At 36.6% G+C, this 23,953-nt stretch overlaps 8 protein-coding genes, 1 long non-coding RNA gene, 1 other non-coding gene and 1 pseudogene across 14 annotated transcripts; 6 read left to right on the top strand and 5 right to left on the bottom strand.

The window, feature by feature from the left end:
• Positions 1–71: 71 nt before the first annotated feature.
• On the top strand, positions 72–2,957 carry LOC111806045 (patatin-like protein 2). 2 transcript variants are annotated; one of them, XM_023691385.2, is made up of 8 exons: positions 72–177; positions 260–401; positions 716–897; positions 1,108–1,285; positions 1,370–1,534; positions 1,876–2,178; positions 2,419–2,597; positions 2,722–2,957. In XM_023691385.2, exons 1-8 carry the CDS (start codon positions 74–76, stop codon positions 2,825–2,827), a joined length of 1,359 nt encoding a protein of 452 aa, XP_023547153.2. In that variant the 5' UTR covers positions 72–73; the 3' UTR covers positions 2,828–2,957. The 2 variants fall into 2 exon arrangements, with proteins under 2 accessions (XP_023547153.2, XP_023547152.2); XM_023691384.2 differs by having other exon boundaries at positions 1,105–1,285.
• Positions 2,958–5,249: 2,292 nt separating this feature from the next.
• LOC111805989 (patatin-like protein 2) lies at positions 5,250–7,555 on the top strand. Of its 2 annotated transcripts, XM_023691303.2 has the most exons (7): positions 5,250–5,471; positions 5,633–5,814; positions 5,909–6,089; positions 6,181–6,345; positions 6,454–6,756; positions 6,842–7,014; positions 7,293–7,555. In XM_023691303.2, exons 1-7 carry the CDS (start codon positions 5,340–5,342, stop codon positions 7,381–7,383), a joined length of 1,227 nt encoding a protein of 408 aa, XP_023547071.2. In that variant the 5' UTR covers positions 5,250–5,339; the 3' UTR covers positions 7,384–7,555. The 2 variants fall into 2 exon arrangements, with proteins under 2 accessions (XP_023547071.2, XP_086984648.1); XM_087128522.1 differs by lacking the exon at positions 7,293–7,555 and having other exon boundaries at positions 6,842–7,018.
• A 320-nt stretch (positions 7,556–7,875) lies between these two features.
• On the top strand, positions 7,876–8,026 carry LOC111806216 (U4 spliceosomal RNA). Its single transcript, XR_002816767.2, has one exon. It is a non-coding gene; the product is annotated as a U4 spliceosomal RNA (small nuclear RNA).
• On the bottom strand, positions 7,891–8,033 carry LOC111805467 (syntaxin KNOLLE-like protein; the record flags this gene model as incomplete). Its single annotated transcript, XM_023690574.2, has 1 exon — positions 7,891–8,033. A coding segment is annotated over one exon (120 nt), but the record flags the coding sequence as incomplete, so codon positions are not given.
• Positions 8,034–8,585: 552 nt separating this feature from the next.
• Positions 8,586–10,907, top strand: LOC111805895 (26S proteasome non-ATPase regulatory subunit 14 homolog). The gene is made up of 6 exons (XM_023691179.2): positions 8,586–8,839; positions 9,109–9,286; positions 9,580–9,661; positions 9,985–10,161; positions 10,250–10,417; positions 10,491–10,907. The coding sequence occupies exons 1-6, from the start codon at positions 8,698–8,700 to the stop codon at positions 10,680–10,682; spliced, it is 939 nt and encodes a 312-aa protein (XP_023546947.2). The 5' UTR covers positions 8,586–8,697; the 3' UTR covers positions 10,683–10,907.
• Positions 10,908–10,985: 78 nt separating this feature from the next.
• On the bottom strand, positions 10,986–12,099 carry LOC111805466 (putative carboxylesterase 2 pseudogene; annotated as a pseudogene).
• Positions 12,100–12,627: 528 nt separating this feature from the next.
• LOC111805791 (succinate dehydrogenase subunit 5, mitochondrial) lies at positions 12,628–14,520 on the top strand. 2 transcript variants are annotated; one of them, XM_023691025.2, is made up of 4 exons: positions 12,628–12,914; positions 13,537–13,841; positions 13,926–14,111; positions 14,233–14,520. In XM_023691025.2, the coding sequence occupies exons 1-4, from the start codon at positions 12,746–12,748 to the stop codon at positions 14,287–14,289; spliced, it is 717 nt and encodes a 238-aa protein (XP_023546793.2). In that variant the 5' UTR covers positions 12,628–12,745; the 3' UTR covers positions 14,290–14,520. The 2 variants fall into 2 exon arrangements, with proteins under 2 accessions (XP_023546793.2, XP_023546792.2); XM_023691024.2 differs by having other exon boundaries at positions 12,629–12,914; positions 13,534–13,841.
• A 143-nt stretch (positions 14,521–14,663) lies between these two features.
• LOC111805793 (uncharacterized) lies at positions 14,664–15,508 on the bottom strand. Its single transcript, XM_023691026.2, has 2 exons — positions 15,344–15,508; positions 14,664–15,234 (listed from the first exon to the last, which is right to left on the bottom strand). The coding sequence occupies exons 1-2, from the start codon at positions 15,506–15,508 to the stop codon at positions 14,791–14,793; spliced, it is 609 nt and encodes a 202-aa protein (XP_023546794.2). The 3' UTR covers positions 14,664–14,790.
• Positions 15,490–16,834, top strand: LOC111805794 (uncharacterized). Of its 2 annotated transcripts, XR_002816709.2 has the most exons (4): positions 15,490–15,737; positions 15,810–15,981; positions 16,150–16,225; positions 16,322–16,834. It is a non-coding gene; the product is annotated as an uncharacterized LOC111805794 (long non-coding RNA). The 2 variants fall into 2 exon arrangements; XR_015422937.1 differs by having other exon boundaries at positions 15,490–15,981.
• A 232-nt stretch (positions 16,835–17,066) lies between these two features.
• Positions 17,067–19,017, bottom strand: LOC111805768 (uncharacterized). The gene is given in 3 exon segments (XM_023690987.2): positions 17,067–17,835; positions 17,838–18,055; positions 18,646–19,017. Coding segments are annotated over 2 exon segments (537 nt in total). The 5' UTR covers positions 17,979–18,055; positions 18,646–19,017; the 3' UTR covers positions 17,067–17,439.
• Positions 19,018–19,627: 610 nt separating this feature from the next.
• LOC111805955 (uncharacterized) lies at positions 19,628–23,675 on the bottom strand. The gene is made up of 7 exons (XM_023691265.2): positions 22,952–23,675; positions 22,762–22,850; positions 22,540–22,675; positions 20,780–20,878; positions 20,558–20,680; positions 20,198–20,460; positions 19,628–20,105 (listed from the first exon to the last, which is right to left on the bottom strand). Exons 1-7 carry the CDS (start codon positions 23,112–23,114, stop codon positions 19,995–19,997), a joined length of 984 nt encoding a protein of 327 aa, XP_023547033.1. The 5' UTR covers positions 23,115–23,675; the 3' UTR covers positions 19,628–19,994.
• Positions 23,676–23,953: the final 278 nt, after the last annotated feature.

The following is a 23,953-nucleotide window of genomic DNA, read 5'->3' as shown; positions in this document are numbered from 1 at the left end:
TGTTGAAAAAAAGAGAGGTTTACAACGCTAATCTTTCCATGCTTTGCCATTTTGCATATCCCAAAGCCAAATAATGGTTCAAAAGGGAGTTGGTAATGTCTATAAATTGCCCCATGGAAGTATAAAAAAATATACACAAAACTCAAAAAAGGTTAAAACAAATTTAGCTCTCAAAAGGTTTGGAGTCTTCTTTCTAAAAGCTTCTCTTGCTCATCACAGCCTTTTCGACGAAGACTAAAAACTTTGTTTCCATTTACAGTTCAGTAGTCATGGAAGCGATAATTGTGCCATTTCAACCTCCAACTTTTGGTAACCTTATTACAATTCTGAGTATTGATGGAGGTGGGATTAGAGGAATCATTCCAGGAATTATTATTGATTTCCTCGAGTCTGAACTTCAGGTACCATTATATGTTGCATTTTTTAAGAATATAATTGTAACATATGTCAAATTAGTTTATAAGATTCATATATGGTCGTATACTCGTGTTTTATAGATGATCCTCTTGTCATGACTAATGTTTTGGCCATTTGTTTATGGAAAGGTCAAATTGAATCATCAATTCTAAATGGAATTTATTTGGTCCTAGGTTAAATAGACCATATAGGAACAAATATCCAAAATAATGAAAGAATATGCCTAAAAATAAATCGTGTTTGGAAACATGAAGTATTATTTGTTGCTAATAACTTTAGGATATTATTATGGTAGTAGAAATTAGACGGCGAAGAGGCAAGAATTGCAGATTACTTTGATATCATTGCTGGGACAAGCACCGGAGGACTTGTGACAGCCATGCTAGCAGCACCAGATGAAAACAATCGTCCCCTGTTTTCTGCTAAAGATATCAAACAATTCTACCTCGATCACTCTCCCAAAATCTTTCCCCAAATCAGGTAATTTATTCTAAAACAAAACGTAAACATAGATTTAATTTAGTTGATGTAATTTAGTCTTACGTCCCAACAATTTAAGAATGAATATAACCCTATAGTTTGATTAAATTATCTCACAAGTTTGGTAATAAACTTGAAAATAAATGGTAATGATGTAATTAAGACACGAAATTAAATTTAATCTATCGATATTTGAAAATGGGATAGAAGGTGGCCAATAGGAAGAATAGTGAAATTATTGTCTGGTCCAAAATACGACGGGGAATATCTCCACAAACTTGTAAAGGAAAAGCTTGGTGATATAAAGTTACACCAAACGTTGACTAAGGTGGTGATCCCGACGTTTGATATTAAGCTCCTTCAGCCCACCATATTTTCTACCTACGAGGTAATTAATTTTTTATTTTTATTTTTTTTACCTTAAATTCATTATCTTTTTCATTGGAGATTTTAGATTTGGTCCATGTTTCAGATGAAGAATAATCCATCGTTGGATGCTTACTTGTCGGATATTTGCATTTCTACTTCGGCGGCCCCCACTTTTCTTCCGGCGCATCACTTCAAAATTGAGGCCACTGCTACTCAAAAAACGAGAGAGTTTAACCTAATAGACGGCGGCGTTGCTGCAAACAATCCGGTAAATAACAACAAATATATTCATTTTATTCTTAATTTTATAACTCACTATAGATCTATGAAGAGGGAGTAGAGATAGCTTTTAGTTTTTTATTATTTAAACCAAAATGATAATTAAATTATTTTTCCTAGTTTAAAAGCATTTTTGTGAAATGAAATTAAAGGTGGTTAGGAATCACGACTCTCACAATGATATGATATTGTCGATTTTGATCATAAGCGTTTTGATTTGGGCTTCTCCAAAAAATCTGGGAGATAATATTTCTCTCTTATAAATCCATAACCTTCCACTAAATTACTAAATTAATCAATGTGGGACTTACTCCTAATAATTCTCAACAGACATTGGTGGCAATTGGAGAAGTGACGAAAGAGGTGATAAAAGAAAATCCAGACTTCTATGCTATAAAGCCAATGGACTACAGAAGGTTTTTGGTCATATCGTTGGGAACCGGAGCTCCGAAGTTGGAAATGAAATACACGGCGGAGCAAGCAGCGGAATGGGGGATGTTGGACTGGTTAACTAACGGCGGCTCCACCCCAATAATCGACGTGTTTTCTCAATCAAGCTCTGATATGGTGGATCTTCACCTTTCTGTCATTTTTCAAGCCCTTCGTTGCGAACAAAACTACCTTCGCATTCAGGTTCACTTATTTCCCTCCTTTTCCCTATTCATTCAAATTAATTTTTTTTTTTTCATTTTTACTTAATTTTAACAACAGTTAAATTTTTTTTATGGTAAGGCTGATTTACATTATTGTCAACTAATTTAAATAAATGTATTTGTATATATACAAAATTTATTAAAAAATTTAAGAATAAATTACAAGATGAACTTACTTGTATATACTTATCTTAAACGTTTGCTTTTACAAATTACACAGGATGATACGTTGAGCGGCAAGGTGGCTTCGGTGGATGTGGCTACACAAAAGAATCTCAATGATCTTGTGAAGGTCGGAGAAGGGTTATTGAAGAAGCCAGTTTCAAGGGTGAATCTGGAGACGGGGATCTTTGAGGATTGTATTTCAAATTCAGAAACAAATGAACAAGCCCTTATAAGGCAAAAATTAAATTAAATTAAAACCCCTTTAATTTTCTCTCTCTCTCTTTCTTTTTTTTCAATAAAGAAAAATGTCTCAAAATTTGCTTTTAATTACTGCTGACGAATGGGTCATCTTATGCAGATTCGCCAAGTTGCTCTCCGAAGAGAGGCGGCTCCGCCATGCAAGGTCCCCTCATGGAAGCGCTGCCGCCTTGAAATTGGAAAATAATGCATCTCCTGCCACCTGAATATTTATCATATTTCTCATATTTTTTTCAAATGTCTGAAAATGTTAGATTATTGATATGAATTATTTGGAAAATTGTTGAAATATAATATCTGGAGAAGATATTATTTATGAAATATATTTAGATATTATATCTTAATATTCTTACAGTTTGATTTATAATATATTTTATTTTATTCTCCATCCTTAATTAGTTTATATTTTCCTTAGGTATTAGTTGTTAGCTTATATCCTATTTAAAGTTATGAATATTAATGAGACTACACACTATCCCAATTCTATTTTTATTTATATTTCTCATTATTAACAAATAATAATAATAATAATAATAATAATAATAATAAATAAATAAATAAATAGTTTAAAATAAATGTAGTTAATTTATAGGATTTGTGTTCATTTAGGGTGGCAATCCTGTTTACCTGTTGAATAATTTCATCTTGGTCAAGTTTTAACTAATTTTATGTATCATAAGGTTCCATTTTATAAAGCAATTTAAAATTTATATTATTATAACATTTTTCAAGCCCTTCCCTGTGAGGACAAGTACCTCCGAATTCAGGTCACTTTTCCATGTCCCTAAATACGTAACAATTAAAGTATAATTTTTGGTCCTTTTCGTAATAAACAAAAAGAAAAAAAAGCTTGGTTAAATTAAATAATACAAATAGATAAGTTCGAGAGAACATGTGTTCCTGGTCCATTCGTGAATCAATCTCTAATTTCTAATTCCCTTGTTTTAAATAATTGATTTAGAAAACCTAATTCAAACGTGGTTATTTGTGTTATTGGATCTAATAAAATGAAAAACATAAGCAACAATTTAGACCGTTGGATAATTCGTAGTACGGTTGATAAAAGCGATCAAGGAGAAAACGACAAGGCAGCCATTTGGTTCATGATGATAGCTGATGGCTTTTTGTGATGCGAGCTGGAATCTATTATTTTAATCATATACTTTTTTTTTTCTTTTTTTTTTTTTGTCTTTTTAACTTATAGTTTCAAATTTAAAATAATAATTAAAAATAACAATAATCCACGAGGTATGCGCCTCATTCCTAGATTGAAATCTGACCCAAATTTAGAACACTTATGTTTGAATTGACCAACAAAAAGTAAAGATAAGATTTAGACTAATTTAAAATCATTAATTTGCTAAAGAAACTATTTTTCAGAATGAATTTGATATAAACATACGACGGCTTTTAGAGTGAATTTATTTTCAATATTTCTTATTTTTTAAATCGTTTGATCTTTTAGTATAAAATTATATGAATATTCGATATTAAATAATTAAATTTATTTTTCGACATGAAAAAGTTATTTAGTCCGGTGGAAAATTTTGAACCCAATCATAAGGAAAAGATAGTCGTTTATATCGTTATGCACGCAAAGCTTGCGTCCGTGATAAATAATTATAATTTCAACATATCGATTGAGTCAATATAATATTTTTTTATTGTTCCAATATTAAAATAATTGGGTTGAGCTTTGAAGTTGAATAAGACCAGAAATTGCAGAACGATAATCGAACGTAATAAATTCAAGTCTCCATAAAGTTGATTTTTCTAAGTACCCAACTTGGCCCATTTTCTAACCCTTTTTTTATTTTAAATATAATTTTCTACTCTCTCAAATAAGGATTAGCACAACTAGCTAAGAAAATTGAAATTATTTATTTAATCCACCATATTCCAATTATTCTGGAATTTGTTTCGTACACGAATCATTTTATTATATTGTAACTAAATTATGGTGTAAATTTATTAGTTTTTAGAACGTGCCATTTAAGAGTCAAGACTTTATTAAGCTATGATGCATATAATTTTCATATTTTTTATATTAAAATTGTGTTATGTACTAAAGTTTTAATTAATTAATTAACGAAAGGAAAGCTGCTTATAATTATTTATATTGATAACTTGTCCTTGGGAAAGACCAAGAAGATAAATATAAGCGGCTGCTAAGAGGGAAGTGGCTGCATGACCGAGTTGGAAGCTTATCCATTTGTATTTATAGAACTAAATAAATAACTAAATAATAATAAATAGATACAAGATATTTGTCTTTTATCATATGATATCTATGGTAACAATATAAGACAAATATCGCCTATAATAAAGTAATGGAAGGCAAATATCGTGTATAATAAAAAAAGCAAATATGATACATATGATAAAAAGGCAAATATCTGCTTTGAATAAAGGATATCTAGATACCTAGATATTTACCTTGAATAAATTATCAAATATGGTACTTTGGGTATACCGAGTTATAAAATATTTATTTATAATAAATAGTTAGATATGATAAATATAATTGAAAAATAAATATTCTTAAATATTTCAACCCAATGTGTTCGAGGAATTCTATAAATACCTCAATACTATGGCCCCCAAAGAATTGAATTATAGATATTTTCTCTCAAATCCTTCTAGCAGTGCAGATATATTTACAAAAGCAAACACCTTAGTTTTTTCAATCCACGTTCCTTGATTTTTGTATATTTATTTATGGATTCAACAAATGTTCCTCTCCAGCCTCCAACTTTTGGAAACCTTATCACGGTGTTGAGTATCGATGGAGGTGGAATTCGAGGGCTCATCCCCGGAACCATCCTCAATTTCTTGGAGTCTGAACTTCAGGTACCATACGTAATTTCTAACTATTTCAATTGTTTCGAAGTTAGTTAACTATTAATCATAATACTCATTACTAATGAACTATTAAATACACGTGACAGTAGAATGTTAAAAATTAATAAAGGTAAGATTTTTGAGTTGATTAATGTTCATACTGTGTGTAGAAACTAGACGGCGAGGATGCAAGAATCGCCGACTATTTCGATGTGATTGCTGGGACGAGCACCGGTGGATTGGTGACAGCCATGTTAACTGCTCCAAACGAAAACAACCGTCCCTTGTTTTCGGCTAAAGACATCAAAGATTTCTACCTCGACCACTCTCCTAAAATCTTCCCCCAGAAACGGTCTGCAATTTCACAATAACCTTAAACAATATACTAAACAAACTAATCCATTTTTTCTCTTGTAATAACAACATTTAGCTTCGAGTTTTGGCAGATCACTGGCGATAGAAAAGATCGTCAATGCGCTGATGGGTCCAAAATATGATGGAAAGTATCTCCACCAGCTCGTCAAGGAAAAACTTGGAGATACAAAATTGAGCCAAACTTTGACTAATGTTGTTATCCCTGCCTTCGACATCAAGCTCCTTCAGCCCACCATCTTCTCCAGCTACGAGGTTCCTACACTTTCGATTTTGTCGACATATGAACGTAAGATACATCTTGTAGTAGTTTTATTGAATAATTTTTTTTCTACGACCTTTCTAGGTCAAGAACAAACCTGATTTGAATGCGGCGGTCTCCGACATATGCATTTCGACATCCGCGGCGCCTACTTATCTTCCTTCTCATTACTTCAAAACTCAGGATGTCGCCACTGGTAAAGTTAGGGAATTTAACCTTGTTGATGGTGGCGTTGCTGCTAATAATCCAGTATGTATATTATTTTCTCTAAATAAGTTATATTAAAAGAATTAAATTTGATTTTAAATATAACTATAAAAATTGGAAAAAAAAATTAAAAAAAAATAAAAATTGCAGACTTTGCTGGCTATGGGTGAAGTGACAAAGGAGGCACTGAAAGGGAACCCAGATTTCTTTGCTATAAGAGTAACAGATTACTCGAGGTTTCTAGTTATATCGTTGGGGACGGGATCCCCAAAAGATGAAATGAAATACACGTCGGAGAAGGCTGCCAAGTGGGGTTTATTGCAGTGGCTCACGGCCGGCGGTTCCACGCCGATCATCGATGTGTTTTCTCATGCAAGTTCTGATATGGTGGATTTTCATCTTTCCGTGGTTTTTAAAGCTCTTCATTGCGAACAAAACTACCTCCGAATTCAGGTTTTTTTTTTTTTTCGGAAATCAATCAACCAATGACAAAAAAAATGTTGAAAAAAAATAATGCATTTAATTTTAAAATGGTTAGGATGATACATTGAACGGAGTTATATCCTCAGTGGACATAGCCACGAAGAAGAACTTGAATGATCTTGTTGAGGTCGGTGAAAAATTGTTGAAGAAACCAGTCTCGAGGGTGAATTTGGAGACGGGTGTCGTTCAACCTCGTGATTCTGAAACAAACGAGCAAGCTCTCATAAGGTAAAAATTATGTTATCATCAAATTATATATGTTGGATGATGAAAGATCTGGTAAGGTAGGGAATGATCATGAATTTATAATCAAATAATATTTTTTCTATTCATATGAGATCTTTTGAGGAAGTCCAAATGAAAGAAAAGTGATGAGAGTTTATGCTCAAAGTAGACAATATCATACTATTATGGAGAGTTGTGTTCGTCTAACAATATATATTTACTTCCACGCCTTCATCGTTTATAATTTACGAGATTTATGCGTATATATGTGAATGATGCAGGTTCGCAAAAGTGCTGTCCACGGAAAGGAGGCTTCGCCATTCCAAGTCTCCCCATGGAAAGGATGCTGCAGCGTCGAATAAGGACATTTAATTAATATCATGATAATTAATTTTATATGCAATATAAATTGGAGTGCAAAAAGTATGTATTACTAGTATTATAGCACTCCCATCATTTATTTTATTTACATTATTTCATTAAATTTCACCATGTATTAGGAAAGTATTGAGTGTGACATTTGGTTAATAAGATTGTTATTTCTATAGGGTTTGTTTACATAATAAAATTAGCCAATTATTAATCTTATTCTTTCTCTTTATACCTTTTAATTGTCTTTTATGTTTAATGTGATTTTCTATGTAAAAGTTTTATGAAAAATATACATAAATAAAAACCATATAACAAATATTTATTCAGTTTTATTACTTCAATTATTATTTTTGTTTATAGTGATAGTTTTTATTTGCGGGTATCCTCAAAATCAAATGGTTGCGTTATTTGTGGTCGTCCCACATCGGAAAAAGTGTCCATGAAACACATGCGGTCAGCTTTAAAATGGAAGCTTAGGGAGTTGTGTAGGTCATCTTTGCGCTTGGGGCAATGACGCAGCTAGTGAGGTTCTAACCGAGGCGCGTCAATTGCTGGTTGAAAACTATTTCCAAACCCCCTCTTAGGCCTGGGCTTGGCTTAGGCCTTCGAGAATTTCTGGAAGGGCTCCCTTTTGGGTAAAGCCCTACAATATTTCAGTGCTAAGCGTTAAACTTATCCCTAATAATAATGCTCAATTTTTCGAAACTAACCGGAAATTAATATTTTATAATTGCTTCAAATGATATGATATTTTTAATTATAAAATAATCTATTTTCTCTATTTCTAATTATTCTTCCTTCATTTCAATTATTGTTAAGAAAACAAGTTATTTGAAAGCTACTCATTTTTATACATTCGTTTTTCATATTTTTCACAAGCTTATAAATTGAACAAATATGTAAAGGATTTTAGCTTTTAATAATTGAAAATGATAAAGGATCTAAGTTTAAACTCTCAGAGGTAATCATTTTGAGTTTAATTCACCAATTTATATGATATTTTTTTTAATGTCTATTTGAAATCTACGTAGGGGTAGAAAACTAGTTGGACCATTTTCATTTTGGCCCTCAGTTTAAATTTCACAATGTTTTATTTTATTTTATTATTATTATTATTTTTTTATTATTGTTATTGTTATTATTTTTAATTTACATTTTCAAGCTTTCTAATGAAATGATTGAGAATATAAATACAGACGATAAAAAGGAAAAAAGAAAAGGCGCCGGTGTATTCTTATCTTGCAGCAAAAGAAACTCCGGGAACTTAACAGATCGGCGGTGATAGATTAGGAACTACAAGTGAGTGATAGACGAATGTCAGGGATGGAACGCCTTCAGAGGATGTTTGCCGGTGCCGGTGGTGCGTTGGGACACCCTCCCCCGGACTCCCCCACCTTAGATTCTTCCGAGCAGGTCTATATCTCATCGCTCGCGCTCCTCAAGATGCTCAAGCACGGTAATTCATTCTACAATTGCTATGTTCTTGGTTGTTCGGTATCCAACTCTTAATCTTCTAATTCTCTGCTTGATTTTTGAGCACCATTCATTATTCTTTATAATTTGTCGCCAATAATTGTCTGAATTGTAAACCCTAAATCTGATGGGCGTTTTTGATTATCGAATCTCGTTACTGGTTTATCACAATACCATTTCCATAATTTTATTTGATTTTTTTATGGCGTTTGATGAATCTGTAATCGCGTAGCTGTCTGGTTTAATTTTTAGGAAGAGCTGGGGTTCCGATGGAGGTGATGGGTTTGATGCTGGGAGAGTTTGTTGATGAGTACACGGTTCGTGTTGTTGACGTCTTTGCCATGCCCCAAAGTGGTACTGGTGTTAGTGTCGAAGCCGTCGATCATGTTTTTCAGACCAACATGCTCGATATGCTTAAACAGACTGGACGGTATTTCATCTCTCACTTTGATCTCTTTAATTGTTATTCTTTTCTTACTTCAGTTAACTCGGTTCATCTTATTATAGCTTGTCTGTATATTGTGCATTCGTGCTATAATTATTCATTACTAAGAAGGCACGTTCGATTCTGACTCTGTAAATCCTGTATCTTAAACTAGGGACGGGTCCATCCATGTTTTTGAAAGTTGATCTTTTTTGTGAAGTTCTTTCTTCTTGTTATATTTTTTCAGTTTATACTGTCCTTTGTTGTTCAGATAGCTGAGCTGATTTCTTTGTTCACAGGCCTGAGATGGTCGTGGGTTGGTATCATTCTCATCCAGGGTTTGGATGTTGGCTATCTGGTGTTGATATTAATACACAACAGGTTTGTGTTTTAACTGTATCCCTTACCCATCAATTATGCATCTAAACTTATATACATCATACATTGTTGGCTATCTAACATGCGTCACTGTTGTCACAAAGCCCTCATGCTTCACTGTTATTAACGACACCGTTGGCAGCTTTTTGTGATATGTGGTTTCTTAGCTCTGAAATGGTGTATTAATTCAACCAATACAATGATATCAATAGATATTTGTGGAGGGTTGGGCGAGCTACCATTTGTAGTTTTAAGTAGGTCAAATATTTTAATTATTAGTATTGAATTATGGAGGTCAAATATTTATAGCATACATTGCTTTGCAGAGTTTTGAGGCTCTGAATCAGAGAGCTGTCGCGGTGGTCGTGGATCCAATCCAGAGTGTTAAGGGGAAGGTGGTGATTGATGCTTTTCGTCTAATTAACCCTCAGACTATGATGCTTGGGCAGGAACCACGCCAAACAACTTCCAACCTCGGGCATCTTAATAAGCCATCTATTCAAGTGGGTTATGAGCAACTGAATTACCTTTAGAGTTTTTCTCAACTATCTCACAGTTAATCTTATTCACACCATCATTGATCACTTCCAGGCGTTAATCCATGGGTTGAACCGACACTATTACTCGATTGCAATAAACTACAGGAAGAATGAGCTTGAGGAGAAGATGTTGCTCAACCTTCACAAGAAGAAATGGACTGATGGTCTGACACTTCGCCGATTCGATACCCATTCGAAAACCAACGAGCAGACCATTCAAGTAAGCAAAGTCCTTTGGACCATGAAAGGTATCTATTCAATAGACTGCTAATTGATGTATTTATTGATTTCAGGAAATGCTGAACTTGGCTATCAAGTACAACAAAGCAGTCCAGGAGGAAGATGAGTTGCCCCCTGAGAAGCTCGCAATAGCAAATGTGGGCAGACAAGATGCTAAGAAACACCTTGAAGAACATGTCTCCAACTTGATGTCATCAAACATCATCCAAACATTAGGAACAATGCTAGACACGGTAGTATTTTGAAGCTCCACATTGTTATCCTGCAACTAAAAGGTGCTCTATTTAAACATCGCCCTATGAGAAGCTACACGTGATCGGGATGTAAGATCTTTCAATGCTTATTGGTTTTGATCTATTGTAATTCCTATCTCCCTTTTTTAGTTGATAGAGACAGAAATGGTAAACTTTAGAACTTGATTGATGCTGATTTTATTGGGTTTATATGATGATATCTGATTTTATCTTTGAGTATCTCGTTTTTTAGTTTTGGTTTCTTTTACTTTCCACGTATAACTTGTATTGATTCCTGTTGTTAACGACGGAAAGTATCAAATGTGGTCTCTGAACTCTGCAGAACTTTAACAAAAATTACAAATTTGGTTTCTTGGAAATATTAGCCTTAGAAATAGAAGACCAGACTCAACGCAGCAGTGAATGGGGCATGTCTCTGTTGAAGAAAGCCCCCAGCCTTCGGATCAAATCCTTAGCCTTCTGACCTTCCAAATCATTCAAATGAAACAAATGATCGTCATCCTCTGTTTCCACAATCTCTGCCACCCCCAACCACCCACTGCCCGCCAACGCCTCATAGTAATGCCTTCCTCTGTCTCTCAGCACATCCTTCTCCGCCACACAAACCAGAACCCTCCCACTTCCCATCCCAGCCAGCCTCGCTGCCCCCCCAGCCACTGGATTCACCCATGGATCATCGTTCTCCGGTCTCGCTGGACAAATAAACCCCCACAGCCGTTCAAACAATCTCGTCCTCATTGGATCCTCTGCCTCCTTAGCAGTTCTCGCACTGCCCCAGAAATATGGATGCTCCAAAGCAACACCAACAAGCTCCATGTTCTCCCCGTAATCAGGTTCGCCGGCCAACATCGCCAGGTTGTGGGCGATGTTGGCACCGGCACTAGCTCCGGCCAGAAACAGCCTTCTGAAATCTGCATGTTTGTTCAACCAAACCTCAGGTCCTTTCCCCTCACAATGTGAAATGGCCCATTGAAGGGCAGCCCATGAATCTTCGTAGGCGGCGGGAACGGGATGCTCTGGTGCCTTCCTATAGTTGACGGAAACCGCCAGGACTTTGGCTTCGGCGGTGAGGGCGTTGAGGTAGTTGTGGTACTTGGCCGTGAATGGGGATTGGGTGCAGAAGCAACCGCCGTGGAAATAGACTACGAGGGGAAGGCGTTGAGTCGAGTGAGTGAGGTTTGGGAGGAAGAGTCTGGCGGAGACGCCGGATTCCGGGAATATTGTTACGTCTTTGGATGTGACGCCGGTGAGAGGGTCGGTCCCCGGTGGAACGAAATCAGTGCCGATGAGGCGCTCAATTCGTCCGTTCTTGTGGACGCGAAGAAGTGGGAGTAACTCGAAGGCTGTTTCTGGTTCGCCGGATTCCATGGAAGAAGGATACCAGGGGCGAGCAAATGGCTTAGTGAGTCCATAGAGGGTCTATTCTTCTGATTTATGGATTGAATTGTGAAGAATGTGTGGGCTTCGTTGGTTTATCTGGTTAGCTCCACTATTTATGGTGAAGAGATAAGTATTTGGAAGATGAAGCCACCAACCATGAGGCTTAAGTTATGCATATATGTTACTGTTGTGGTCTTTTAATTTTAAATAATATATTAATTGCCATTGGTGAATATTAACAAATGTTTCATCATACACAAGGTGTCATAATTAGAATTTTCCTTTTAGAAAAATTAATTATGTGAAGGGTTCAGTTAACTTCTTCAATGTTTAAAGACGATTAAAATTATTTTTTATTAAAAAAATTAATAAATAAAAATACTTAAAAAGGCTTGAGTTAAGTCATTTTTGCCGTTTTGCAAAATAAAATACTTAAAAAAAAAAAAAAAAAAAAAAAAAAAAAAAACTCCAAATGCCATGATTGGGCCATGGGCCTAAATGGCCCAACAATGTCGGCCCCAAAAACAAATAAAAGAAGAAATGGAGGGTGGCACTCCTCTGAAATTGGATACCAACTCTTTTCTTTTACTACACCCGGTCATCGAACAGCCTCTTGCCTCGAGTTAGCTTTCAATTTTGCCGTTTCGAGGAAAAAACCGGAAGTCTCGGAGAAAATGGTGATTCTCAGATCATTATTGCGTTCTGTTCGCGCCAGATCTTACGTCATCGCCGGCGTCACGCACCGGAATTTACTACAGAGTCACCATCAGGCTGCCCGAAGTTTCTTCTCTCTGTCGTCTCATCGTTCTTCTTTCTCAGATTTTCCGCTGAGAGTTTCTTCTGGTATTCCTCCTAATTAGTAATACTTACAGCTATTTATTATAGATTCAAATCTCTCCTGATTAATTTTGGAAAGAAGCGGAATTTCTGATGAAGTCATTCGCTATTCTTTATTCAACTTAATTAATGCTAGCTATTGATTTTCTCAGTTGGTTGCTGATATGCTTGTGTCTTACTGGTGATTAGTTAAATGTATAGTTCTTCTACCATGAATTGCACATACAGATGTAGTTCTTACAAATCAAAATTTTGCTTGCTATATTTGTACAGTAAACTGCTATGTTCTTTTCTGCATTAGTATTTATCATCAAGTCTTCATATTGTTCGCAATTTGTGGTTAGTTTTGTTGAAATGCTGAGTTTCTTTAAGTTCCCCTTATTGTTACTTTAAGCAATGCTTTGTCTTAAAGAATTGTAACAAAATAAATCTCGTATCAGAGAGAAGGAATATCAACTAAAGTTTTAAAATCTGTGTAGAAATGTGCACTGTGCAAAGTTTTATTGTTTCAGCTCGCTGCAATGTGAAGTGACTGAATAACGTTGATAGACTGAATTAAATTATTTTTTCAGTATTATAATGTTTGAAAATATATCATATGCCTGTTTCTTCTGGTAAATTTCAGCAGATTGTGGCTATCTATCTGGTGTAGCGCACGCTAGATTTTTTAGTGTTGATGTAGTTAATATGCCTACAATTGGAGATACCAAGCTTCAGAATGCTTTCAAGGATTTGATGGCTGCAAGTTGGGATAACCTTCCCGAGTCTGTTGTCTATGATGTAAAGGCAGCATTATCTGGAAGCACTGAAGACAAGGCTGGAAAGGAAATTGTGGAAAATGTTTTCAGAGCAGCTGAAGCGGCAGAGGATTTTGGTGATATACTTATCAACTTGAAAATGGAAATTGATGATAGCATTGGTGTCAGTGGCGAGGTATTGGAAATTATATATTTATCAAATTAAATTTGTTTCCTCTCCAGCTTCTTATCAAGTGAAAACTTCCGAGTCTATCTACAGGATGTTAAGCCTTTGTCTGATGAGCTTAAGAAGGCACTACAAACAGTTTATGATCGCTATACAGCCTACTTGGATGCATTTGGTCCCGAGGAAAACTATCTGCGAAAGAAAGTTGAAACCGAGTTAGGAACTAAGATGATATACTTGAAAATGAGATGCAGTGGCCTTGGATCCGAGTGGGGAAAGGTAAAAAGCTTCTCTCTATATAGTTTGTTAATTGCTATTTTCAAATAAATAAGTTGGTGAAACGAGTATTGACCATTAAGCAATTTTTGTTAACCATAGCTTCTATTTTATTTTACGACAGGTTTCTGTGCTGGGAACCTCTGGTCTATCAGGGTCATATGTCGAGCAAAGGGCATAAATTTGGCTTCTTTGAAAGTTTGGCTGTAGTTGCTAGCCTACTCTAGTTTGGGTGTTTGTTTTTCAATGTTTTATTGTCTGTCTTCTCTCAAATCCAATAAATTGTGGATTTAATGGCAATTGAATAAGATCTCACATTGACAAATGAGTTCTCAGAATTTAACTTCCTTGCATGTTTGCCAATTATTGGGTTCCTTTTACAAGTTTATATCATCAGTTTCATGTTTTTGCATTTATGTGTTCTTGAAGAGTTCTGTGATCTACGGAGGGGGCAACCTTAACTATGATTATTACTACTGCAACTGCATATTAGCGGTAATTAATTTAAGAGGGTTAATACATATGTTTATGAGGTGAAGAAGAGTTGAAAATTGTTTTTAATCAGATCAATAGCTTGAAGAATTTTGTTACTAAGAGGAGCCACGTTTTACTCTTCAATCTCAACGTTACTTCTGGCAGCAGCAAAATACAAAAAAACAGAACTTAGCACCGAATTTTGACATCATATCTTCACAATTTTGGTGCCTTTACTCCATAACCAAGATTCAGATGGCGACTTGGGCAGAGGTGGAAGTAACACCGCTTTCCTGCAAAGACCAAACGGCCATCCTTCACAATGAAACAATTCCTGTAAGATGGTGCGCCTCTTGAGATCTTCATCCAGAAGATTAAGACCATTTAAGCTCGAACATCGGGAAAAGTTGGCCTCTACGGAAAAGAATGCTTCCTTTGTTGCAGCACTTGAACATGTGAGAAAACTCTGAACTGAGTAGAACTCATCTCCTGTGTTATCTTCATTTCCAGGTTCATCTATCTTCTCAATCTCCATTGAAGTAATATATAATTCTTTGGTTGCAGGTGAGAAAACCCAGGAAAAGCTGTCTGACAGGTTAGTCTTTCGTCTCAACTTTTCCATTGCCCGACTTCTGATTTCCGATACCATTTCCTGAGAAAGAGATAAGAAACTTAGAGAAACAGATTTCATATAAGGTGAAAGAGTAAACAAAAGGTTATTATATCTGTTGATATGCGAGGATAAGTTGGTGAGTGAGTACTTCCTCTTCATCATCAAAGTCACTCGTTGGATAATCATCCTCTGCGTTGGAATTTGGCTGTGGTTTGCTAAAATTATGGCAGTTGCAGAGTACATCCTTCAAAGCACCTGCTAGAAAGCATTTCCTTGAAGGATTTGGTGGGTCTTCTTGATAAAAGACGCCCATATTGGAGAAGCAAGATTTTTTGGTTGGTTTATGAGCCAGAAACTATATAAAGAATTAATGCCCCCTTACTGAGGGTTCAAAATGGCTCCATTTTTGACAGTGCCTTCACAGCTTATTGAAAATAACGTTTTCTAATCCTTCGGTGTAAAGACAAAGTTAGAAGAGAGCACAAGACACTCCAACAAATGATGTTGAACTGCACTAAAGATTCCAGCACAAAGCTCACACTGTATTCTCATTCTTCCATTACTTCGAAAATTAATTGGCATGCTGTATGCTAATCTAACACCTACTTTTCTAGGCGCTTGGATTCTCTCTTAATGCTCAAGATTTGGGCGAATTGAGACATTAACCAACCAATATCTCCTACTTTTGACAACCTGGTCGGGGGGCGGCACTTCCAATATTAAAGCTCATGGGAGGAGAAGAGTACGAAAAACAAACAGCCGATTTAAAAGTTTGGTATCAATCTGGTATACTGTCCATATACAAAGTTTGCTCGTTTTAAATGAAGAGTTGATCAGTCTACTCTTTTTTCCCCCTAAAATGTGCTACTTCGTATCATAAGGCTCGTTTTAAATCAGTTCGACTTGATATCTTTCTTCTTTTAATTAAATTTTTTTCCAAATCGAACTGATTAGATCTTTTCCTGAATTGGGTCTGCTCTTCTACCATTGGATTGGAAATGGTGTTAGTGGTGGGTGGTGTGCATTAAAGGTGAGACTCACTTTTCAGAAATTTAATTTGAGAACGCTTCGTGCTGTCCATTTGCACTCTAATCATAACCAGACTTTTCTCGGACTTGTGACTTAGGAAGTGGATAGCAACGTCCTCCCTTCATTGAAGTGCTTATTGGCTGATTTATTATACCAGTTATGTTTATTGATGCCGATCATATCCATGTTTCCACAGTGTCGCCATCGACCTTCAAGAGAGGAGGAATTACAGGGTCATTATTTGACTTTTTAACATTGATTGCTAGCCATCCAATTTGACTTGTTCACCATCGTGCTTGTTATGCGAGGCAAAGCATCTTCATCCGGCTGCTTAAAGGCAAAGATGCTGCTGCTGATAATATATTCCTACAAGATGGGATAGAGACGCCTCATCTTAAGTAAGTTGAGAATGTTATTAGGTTATTCTTAAAATATTTCTTCCCTTTTCACGTTTAGTTGGGTACAAAAGCATTTGATCTGGTTAAATTATGTCATAATTATTGAGAAAAATCATGCTGGGTCCCATTTTAATTTGTTGAGTGATATGCTATGAAATATTGATGTCGATTGATATTTTTTAAAAAAATAAGTGTTTAAATTAACAAATAAACATTTTATCCTTTGCAAATAAGTTAAAATGCTTACTATTAATAGTATATTAGTATAGTAATGTTTTTTTTTCTTTATGTTTTATCTTTTTCTATGTTAAAGTTATGAACATATAGAAATATTAATACCTCAATCAAAATTTAACAAGGTAATAACCTAGGGACTGAGTGAAGGTTTCCCCGTCTAAAGAGCTATAACATTACTTCCAAAATTAAATGATCACAAGGTTAAAATTACGAAGGACCCTTGAATGGATTGAACACTAACACTATTACAAAAAGAACCAAAAGAACCTTTGTCTTTGAAGTTCCTCTAATTTGGTGCTGAAGGAAACCTGAAGCCTCGTATTCTGTAGAATCTAAAACTCACCTTTAAGAAACCAACCTCCCAAGGCATCCTTTAGCCAATCCCTTACCCGCCCAGAGAGACACGTGGGCAAGCCAACAACAAGAAAGATCACCACCAGAGGCAGAGGGGCAGTGGATTCATCCCCCTCGATGCTAAAATAGGCCAGTAAACATTCTCATTTGGTCCAGCAAGCTCTCTCAAACATTGAAACCGTTCAAGAAAGAAACGCCAAGGATATTAAAAGAAATCAATGTGGTTTCAATCATTCAAAACACTTGAATTCGAATCAATAAGTAAACGAACTTTCAAAGAGCAAGAACCACAAGGCAAAACAACGGAAGCAGGCAACACATCCAGAGTCCTTAAAGAAACCTTTCTCCCATTCCTCAACAATGGACATCCCATTTCATCCAACTCCCCCGAATCAATAAAGAAGTAATCTCCACAACGGCACTGATAAAAGAGTTCTACAACTTCACCTTTATCCTCCACATCCATATCCTCCAACCTTATGCTCTCTGCACCAATTGCATCCCCTTTGGCAGCTTGGAGCTCTCTGTCATAAGCTGCACGGGACATTGAGCTGCTGAGGACTTCCCAAGCCTTCTGCACCTTCAAGTATCTTTCTCCCGCACTGTCGTCTAAATGAGATTTATGGCACAAGCTTGTAACTTATCAGGGTGGAAATTAAGGAGAGAAGAACGATAGCTGGCTCTTATTTCATCGTAGCTAGCATCTTCCCTCAAAGACAGTACATCATAATAAGTTTCATCAATGGAGCCACTGCTTGAACTCATTGTGGGTTGGCTTCAATTTTCCAGCCACCTTGAGAAATATTCAAGGGAAATTATTAGCAAAACCACAGTGCTGGTGCCTGTTAAAAAGAGGTAAACTGTAAGGATGCTGGGACTATTAATGGCGTGCTTAACGAAAAAGCTGATATAAAATTCTTAGAACAATTGAAATAGCTACCAAAATCCCAGAAATATGTGATATTAAGGAACGGTGGGGAAGTTTTCTCTTAGTTTGTTCTCACAGAGAGCTTACTTCTCTTAACGTTCTTTAGCAAACATCACCGGCTGTCAACGATTTCGAAATTCATAAAATTTCGATCTTTACAAACCACAGGGCCGAGTTTTTGAAAACAAACCACTAAGCAGCCCCTAAGTCGTTAAAGTTTATGTTCGCATACAGACTTGGATATCCAACTCAAGCTTCTCCGATTACATAAGATCCATCATTTAGCACATTCAAGAAGCTCGGTTTTATGGTTTTTGGCTAAACCAATAACCAAACCAATAATTTTGATTGCAAGAAATGAACAACCAAGCTAATTTCCAAAGTCATGATTAGGCAGAATCAATTCTCGATCGAACCGATCGTTTCATCCGTTTAAGCGTTCAGACGTTCATCCATTGTAAGGAAAGAAACTCGAAAGACAAATATGCGATTTAGATAAAATACCGGAGAGCAATAGAGGGTAGAAGATCAGTGAAGAAGGGGGTGCGGCAGCGGCGCTGAGAGCAATGGTGGAAGCCGCGGCGGATGGTGCGACGGAACAGGGAGCAGTCGTGAAGGTAGATTTGAACAGGGAGCAGTCGGCGGATGGCGCGACGGGAGAGGCATAAAGCCGGATGGATTGTGAATTATTTAATTTAATTAATTTATTTGTTTAAATCAAGCAAATTTGGGCGGTTGGATTGGGTTAGTGCGCTGCTGGAGGGTGGGCTTTGCGCCGTAGATCAACTACAGGGTTAATTCAGTCCGTGAATTAAGGCTATATATATATATATGTATATATATTGAATACAATCGAGCAATTAATTCAATATATGTAACTTTAAAAGGAAGAAATTAAATTCTTTTATGATTGTTTAAAGTTATCAGCCCGTAGTAACATTTAAGTTCAAAAGTACATTCATTCAAATTTGAAAGTTCATCTTACAAAATGAAATTTTGAAAAAGCAAAAAACCATTTGATTTGCTATACCAATTGACTTAAAAATAATATCAAATAAATAAAAAAATTTGACGTTCTCTCAATTTTGAGAGAGAAAAAAAATACTTTTAGTGCTGAACATACTCCAAGTAAGGACTACACTCACTCCTCGCTCAGACGATAACATGTTCATTCCAAAGGTATTCATGTAAGGATTATATTCACTCAAACAGTAATAGCCCAAACTCATCGCCAACAGATGTTATTAATCCATTACATATCGTCATCAATCTCACGATTTTAAAATACGTCTACTAAGTAGAGATTTCCACTCTTCTAAGAAATGCTTCGTCCCCTCTCTCCAACCAATATGGGATCTTACACATAAAGGATCCCAAAACCAAATTCACCGTAGGTATGTTATAAGGACGGAACTGAACAGCTGAGAGATATTCACATTTTTTTAAAGAAAAGTAAAGTAGTTGGTTATTATCAGCAAGAGAGATGGAGAGAAAGAGGTAAGCTCACTCAGAAACCGACATCCTGAGCGTAATGAATAAATTTCAAAAGTTAATAGTCAACAGAATAGCCTTTCTTTTTCACGTTACTTCTAAGTTCTATCTCATTCTCGGCGCCAGACTTGTCAATCTGAAGTCATGGGCACCAGGATCGCCAATCCCTGTTACATCTTACATAAAGAGTAAGAAGATATGACTCAAACAGACACTCATTCAAATGCTAGTCCCCTAAACACCTAACAACCCTCAAAATTTTCATTCGTGGCAACTCTATGGACAATGATGCTCAAATGTAAGAAAGACAAGTGAAGTCATAAACATTTTAGTGCGAATCGCTTGCCTGATTCGTCGTACAATTAAACACTAACAACACCAGAGACCCAAGGGACAACCAGCGGCGCAGTCGGGTGTGAGTTCCTATAAGATTGCGGATAGTTGGTCTTGAAATTCAGTTTGGGATTTTCTGCCTGCATTTGGATTTGAAGAAGATGAGACAAGTTAGATTCAAGAAAGCATATACAAAAGAGATTTACAACTACAAAAGCAGTCTGGGGGTTACATATTTCAGCCAGCACTCCATATGTTTATGCTCGTAAATATCAGGTGAGTGGCATCCAAACTCAGATGGACAGTAAACCCAGATGTTGCATTTCCTGTCACCTGGTCGCGCACGTTTCGCATGATCCAAGCAAGCTTGACAGCAATCAGCTGCACTTTCTTTATGATGAGTTAGACCCCATCTTACCGCAGCACCATCGTAATCCGTATGGAGCTCAGCATGACATTCAGGTGGAACTGGTCTACCGGGTAGAATTTCATCATCTGCATAGAGAGGGGGAATGAACACCATAGTGAAATATAAACTAAAATTTGATGATATGGTACACAGAATGTTACTCATAGAGTTGCAAAAGTATACCAAATTCATCTACGCCCTCAGGCTTATCATCATGTTCCTTGTTGAAGATCTCTGCAGGTATCCAAAGACCAATTGATTCAGACAGCGCTGTCCAATCATTCTCCAAGGCTTTTACTAGAATCCCTACAAGAAGAGGAAAAACAAAAGTAAATATGATAAACTATCAGCGCCAAACCAATGAGGTTTTCAGGTCCCAGTCTCACTGATATAAAGATTCCATACCAGCGTCTTCAAAAGAAAGAGTTGAATTTTCAATCATTTGTTCTGTGATCAACTTCTTTGCTTCTTCCAATTTTTCCTTTCTCCAGCTTTCTACAGCTTCTGATCATATAAGAATTGCAAGATTGTAACAAGAAATATCATGCACAACATTAAAAATCTTCAACTTTGAACGTTCTACCCAAATTTCCACAAGATAGCAGATAATTGATGCAGCATAAATTGCAGATATGAGTCACCCTAAAATTTTAGTAATTCATAGGCTGGAAGTTAAAGGGAATTCATTTATCAATTTCGAGGAGGTTTCTGATGAAGTACGCGGGCCTCATTTCTCCGGTTCCTTTTTCGCGCTCCAGAATTTCTAAGAAATTTTTTGTAGTCACTCTATATTTATGATTGAGGGTCAACTGGAGAGATCTTGAAGTTGAGAAAATATAAAAGCTTGAACAAGATTTGTTCTACATGTCGTACAACTTCGTTGTTTGAGTTCCAAAAGAAGGTCAAGAAAGCATAGATTTCTTTGAGGAGGCAGTAAAGAAGTGAAATGGAATAGAGCAAAATCATGACATTAGTAATCTAATGGCTGGTCTGAACGAAGTTGGTCTTATGCAGCATCTACAACGCTCTAGAGAAATTTAGTGTGCCACGTTACATGCCATGTCAAGCAGCAATGATGTCATTGTGACTATAATGGATCTAGTATTGACAGCCCAAGCCCAAGCCCAAGCCCACCCCTAGCAGATGTTATCCTCTTTGAATTTTTTCTTTCGGGCTTCATCTCAAGGTTTTAAAATGCGTCTGTTAGGGAGAGGTTTCTACACCCTTAATAAAGAATGCTTCGTTCCCCTTTCCAACCGATGTGGGATCTCACAATCTACCCCCTTGAGGACCCAGCATCCTCGCTAGCACACTGCACGGTGCCTAACTCTAATACCATTTGTAATCAGCCCAACCCCACCGCTTGCCTTCTTTGGGCTTCCCTTTCGGGCTTCTCCTCAAGGTTTTAAACTGAGTCCGTTAGGGAGAGGCTTCCACACCCTTATAAAGAATGCTTCATTCTCCTCTTCAACCGAAGAATTCCTTATAAGAGTGTGGAAACCTCTCCCTGGTAAACGTGTTTTAAGACCGTGAAGCTAACGGCGATACGTAACAGGCTAAAGCAGACAATATCGGTTAGTAGTGGGCTTGGTATGCTATAAGTATATTCAATTCAACAAGTAACCCGTGTTAGATCAATGGCAACTCTATGCCAAATGGAATTCTAAACGAATTTCTAGCAAACTAGTTTTCTACATATTCAATCCCAGGAATATAATCTTAGGATTTTAGATATCAAGACACAGTCATATAAGAAAAGATAACTTAATGATTTCTATGTCTCTCTGAAGCAATGCAGCCGGTAATAGCCTCTTTGGTTCCGACTCTAGTCACACAGTCACACAGTCAAGCCACCTGAAAAAATAAATTGCATATCCTAGCTCTAAACCCGGTACGAGAGAATGAGAGAGAAACACGTGCCTAAAACATGATAACCACGATACCGAATGCCTACTTGCAAACCTTAGTTATCAGTATATCAATATCAAACTTTTGTGAAAAATTGAATTACAATTATCCATTAACATTGAAGTCAAAGGAAAAGATTAACGGATACAAATGCTTAAAATAATTCCTAAGAGCAATGAAAATCCTTGGAAACAGAAACCAAATAAAGACATGAAAAAGTGATGAGTATAGCAAGGAAATCATGGGATTGTACTGACCTCTCTGCTGAGTATTGTTTGAGCTAGCATTCGAGCTTCTCAACTTCAGAAGAATTTCCTCGGTAATCTTCTGTTTCAATGGATGAGGCAATTCATCCACCGTCTCTTCCTGGGAGAATTCTTTCAGCTCCTTCACCTTCACACCAAAACAAATTCAAATGTGCTTAAACCATAAATCGTTCTCCTCAAACAGATCTGTTGCAAAGCAAGCACGAGTCTTACCAATTTAATGAGCTCTACCGGCTCAGAAGCCCTACGAATCCGAATAAACTCTTCCATTTTCCTAATCTGATCCGGAGTGTACTTCACAACTAGCTCCGAAGGAAGAATATTAAACAGGAATTGTTAATAATCTACACATCGAACACGAATCAAGAACACAAAAACAAATGCAAGTAGCTCAGACACTAACCATTTTGTGAATCGTTATCGGTATAGAGGTAGAGGGAAGCATATAGAGATCGAAAAACATAGAGGGCGACGATAATGTTGATAGAGCAAATGATGAGAGTGGTTTTCTTGTAGGAACACGCCCATTTACCTCTTCCTTGATAGCCCCACTCTACCCTCGCCATATCCCTTCTTCTTCACCCTCATCCCACCACCATATCTCCTCTCTCAATATATTAATACCTCGCACCAGAAACAAAATAGAAAATCGATGCAAAATTTCAACACCGCTCCGCTCCAATCTTTCTTACCCTCGAAGCAGATCGATCCGTCCGACCGGTCTTCACGCCAAATCCGTAAAGTCCTTTTCTCAGAAAACAGTAACAAGCGGAGTCGATTCCTTCCTTTTCCCTAATCGCTCTGACAATTATATTTGTTTTCCTGATAACACCCAACTAACCAATGCAATTATTGAATCCGGTCAAGATTTTCCGCGCTATTGTGCGCCGTATCTAGCTGCCGCTTTGCCGCCTGCAGGCGATTTGAACAGGGCAATCGGACGGAGAGCCCGGCCGCGTCTTGCGGTTCCGAAGCTGGCGGAGGAGCTAACGTGCACCGGAGGCTATGTAAGCTGACACACTTTGCCGTCCGTCGCCGACAACTCACTAAAGTGCGCTGGAACATCAAAGCTCTTTCCTTTTGTCGATGGTTAGATGCTAACCGACTGTGTACTGTTCTATTTTTGGGCATAAAAACTGAGGAATTTAATTATGATGTCGCTTTCTTAAGACTTGATTGAAAATGATTATCTACTAAATTGCGCTTTGTTAAAAACGACGCAGTTTTCGTTCTTTATTGGGAGACTTATTTATGCACGGAACCGAAGCTTTTTACTTCACCTTATTACCAAACTTGCCCTTTTAATATATATTTTAAAATCTAATCAGTTTCTTTTTTTTTCTTTTTTCTTTTTTTTTTTTATTGTACATTCATGTCTGTTTATATTTGATCGCTCTACTTTTAA

The sequence above is a fragment of the Cucurbita pepo genome, chromosome 11 (genome assembly GCF_057944985.1).
Source record: "Cucurbita pepo subsp. pepo isolate OVF chromosome 11, ASM5794498v1, whole genome shotgun sequence".
NCBI classification, from domain to species: domain Eukaryota; kingdom Viridiplantae; phylum Streptophyta; class Magnoliopsida; order Cucurbitales; family Cucurbitaceae; genus Cucurbita; species Cucurbita pepo.
This window is presented reverse-complemented; position numbering and strand designations above follow the sequence as displayed.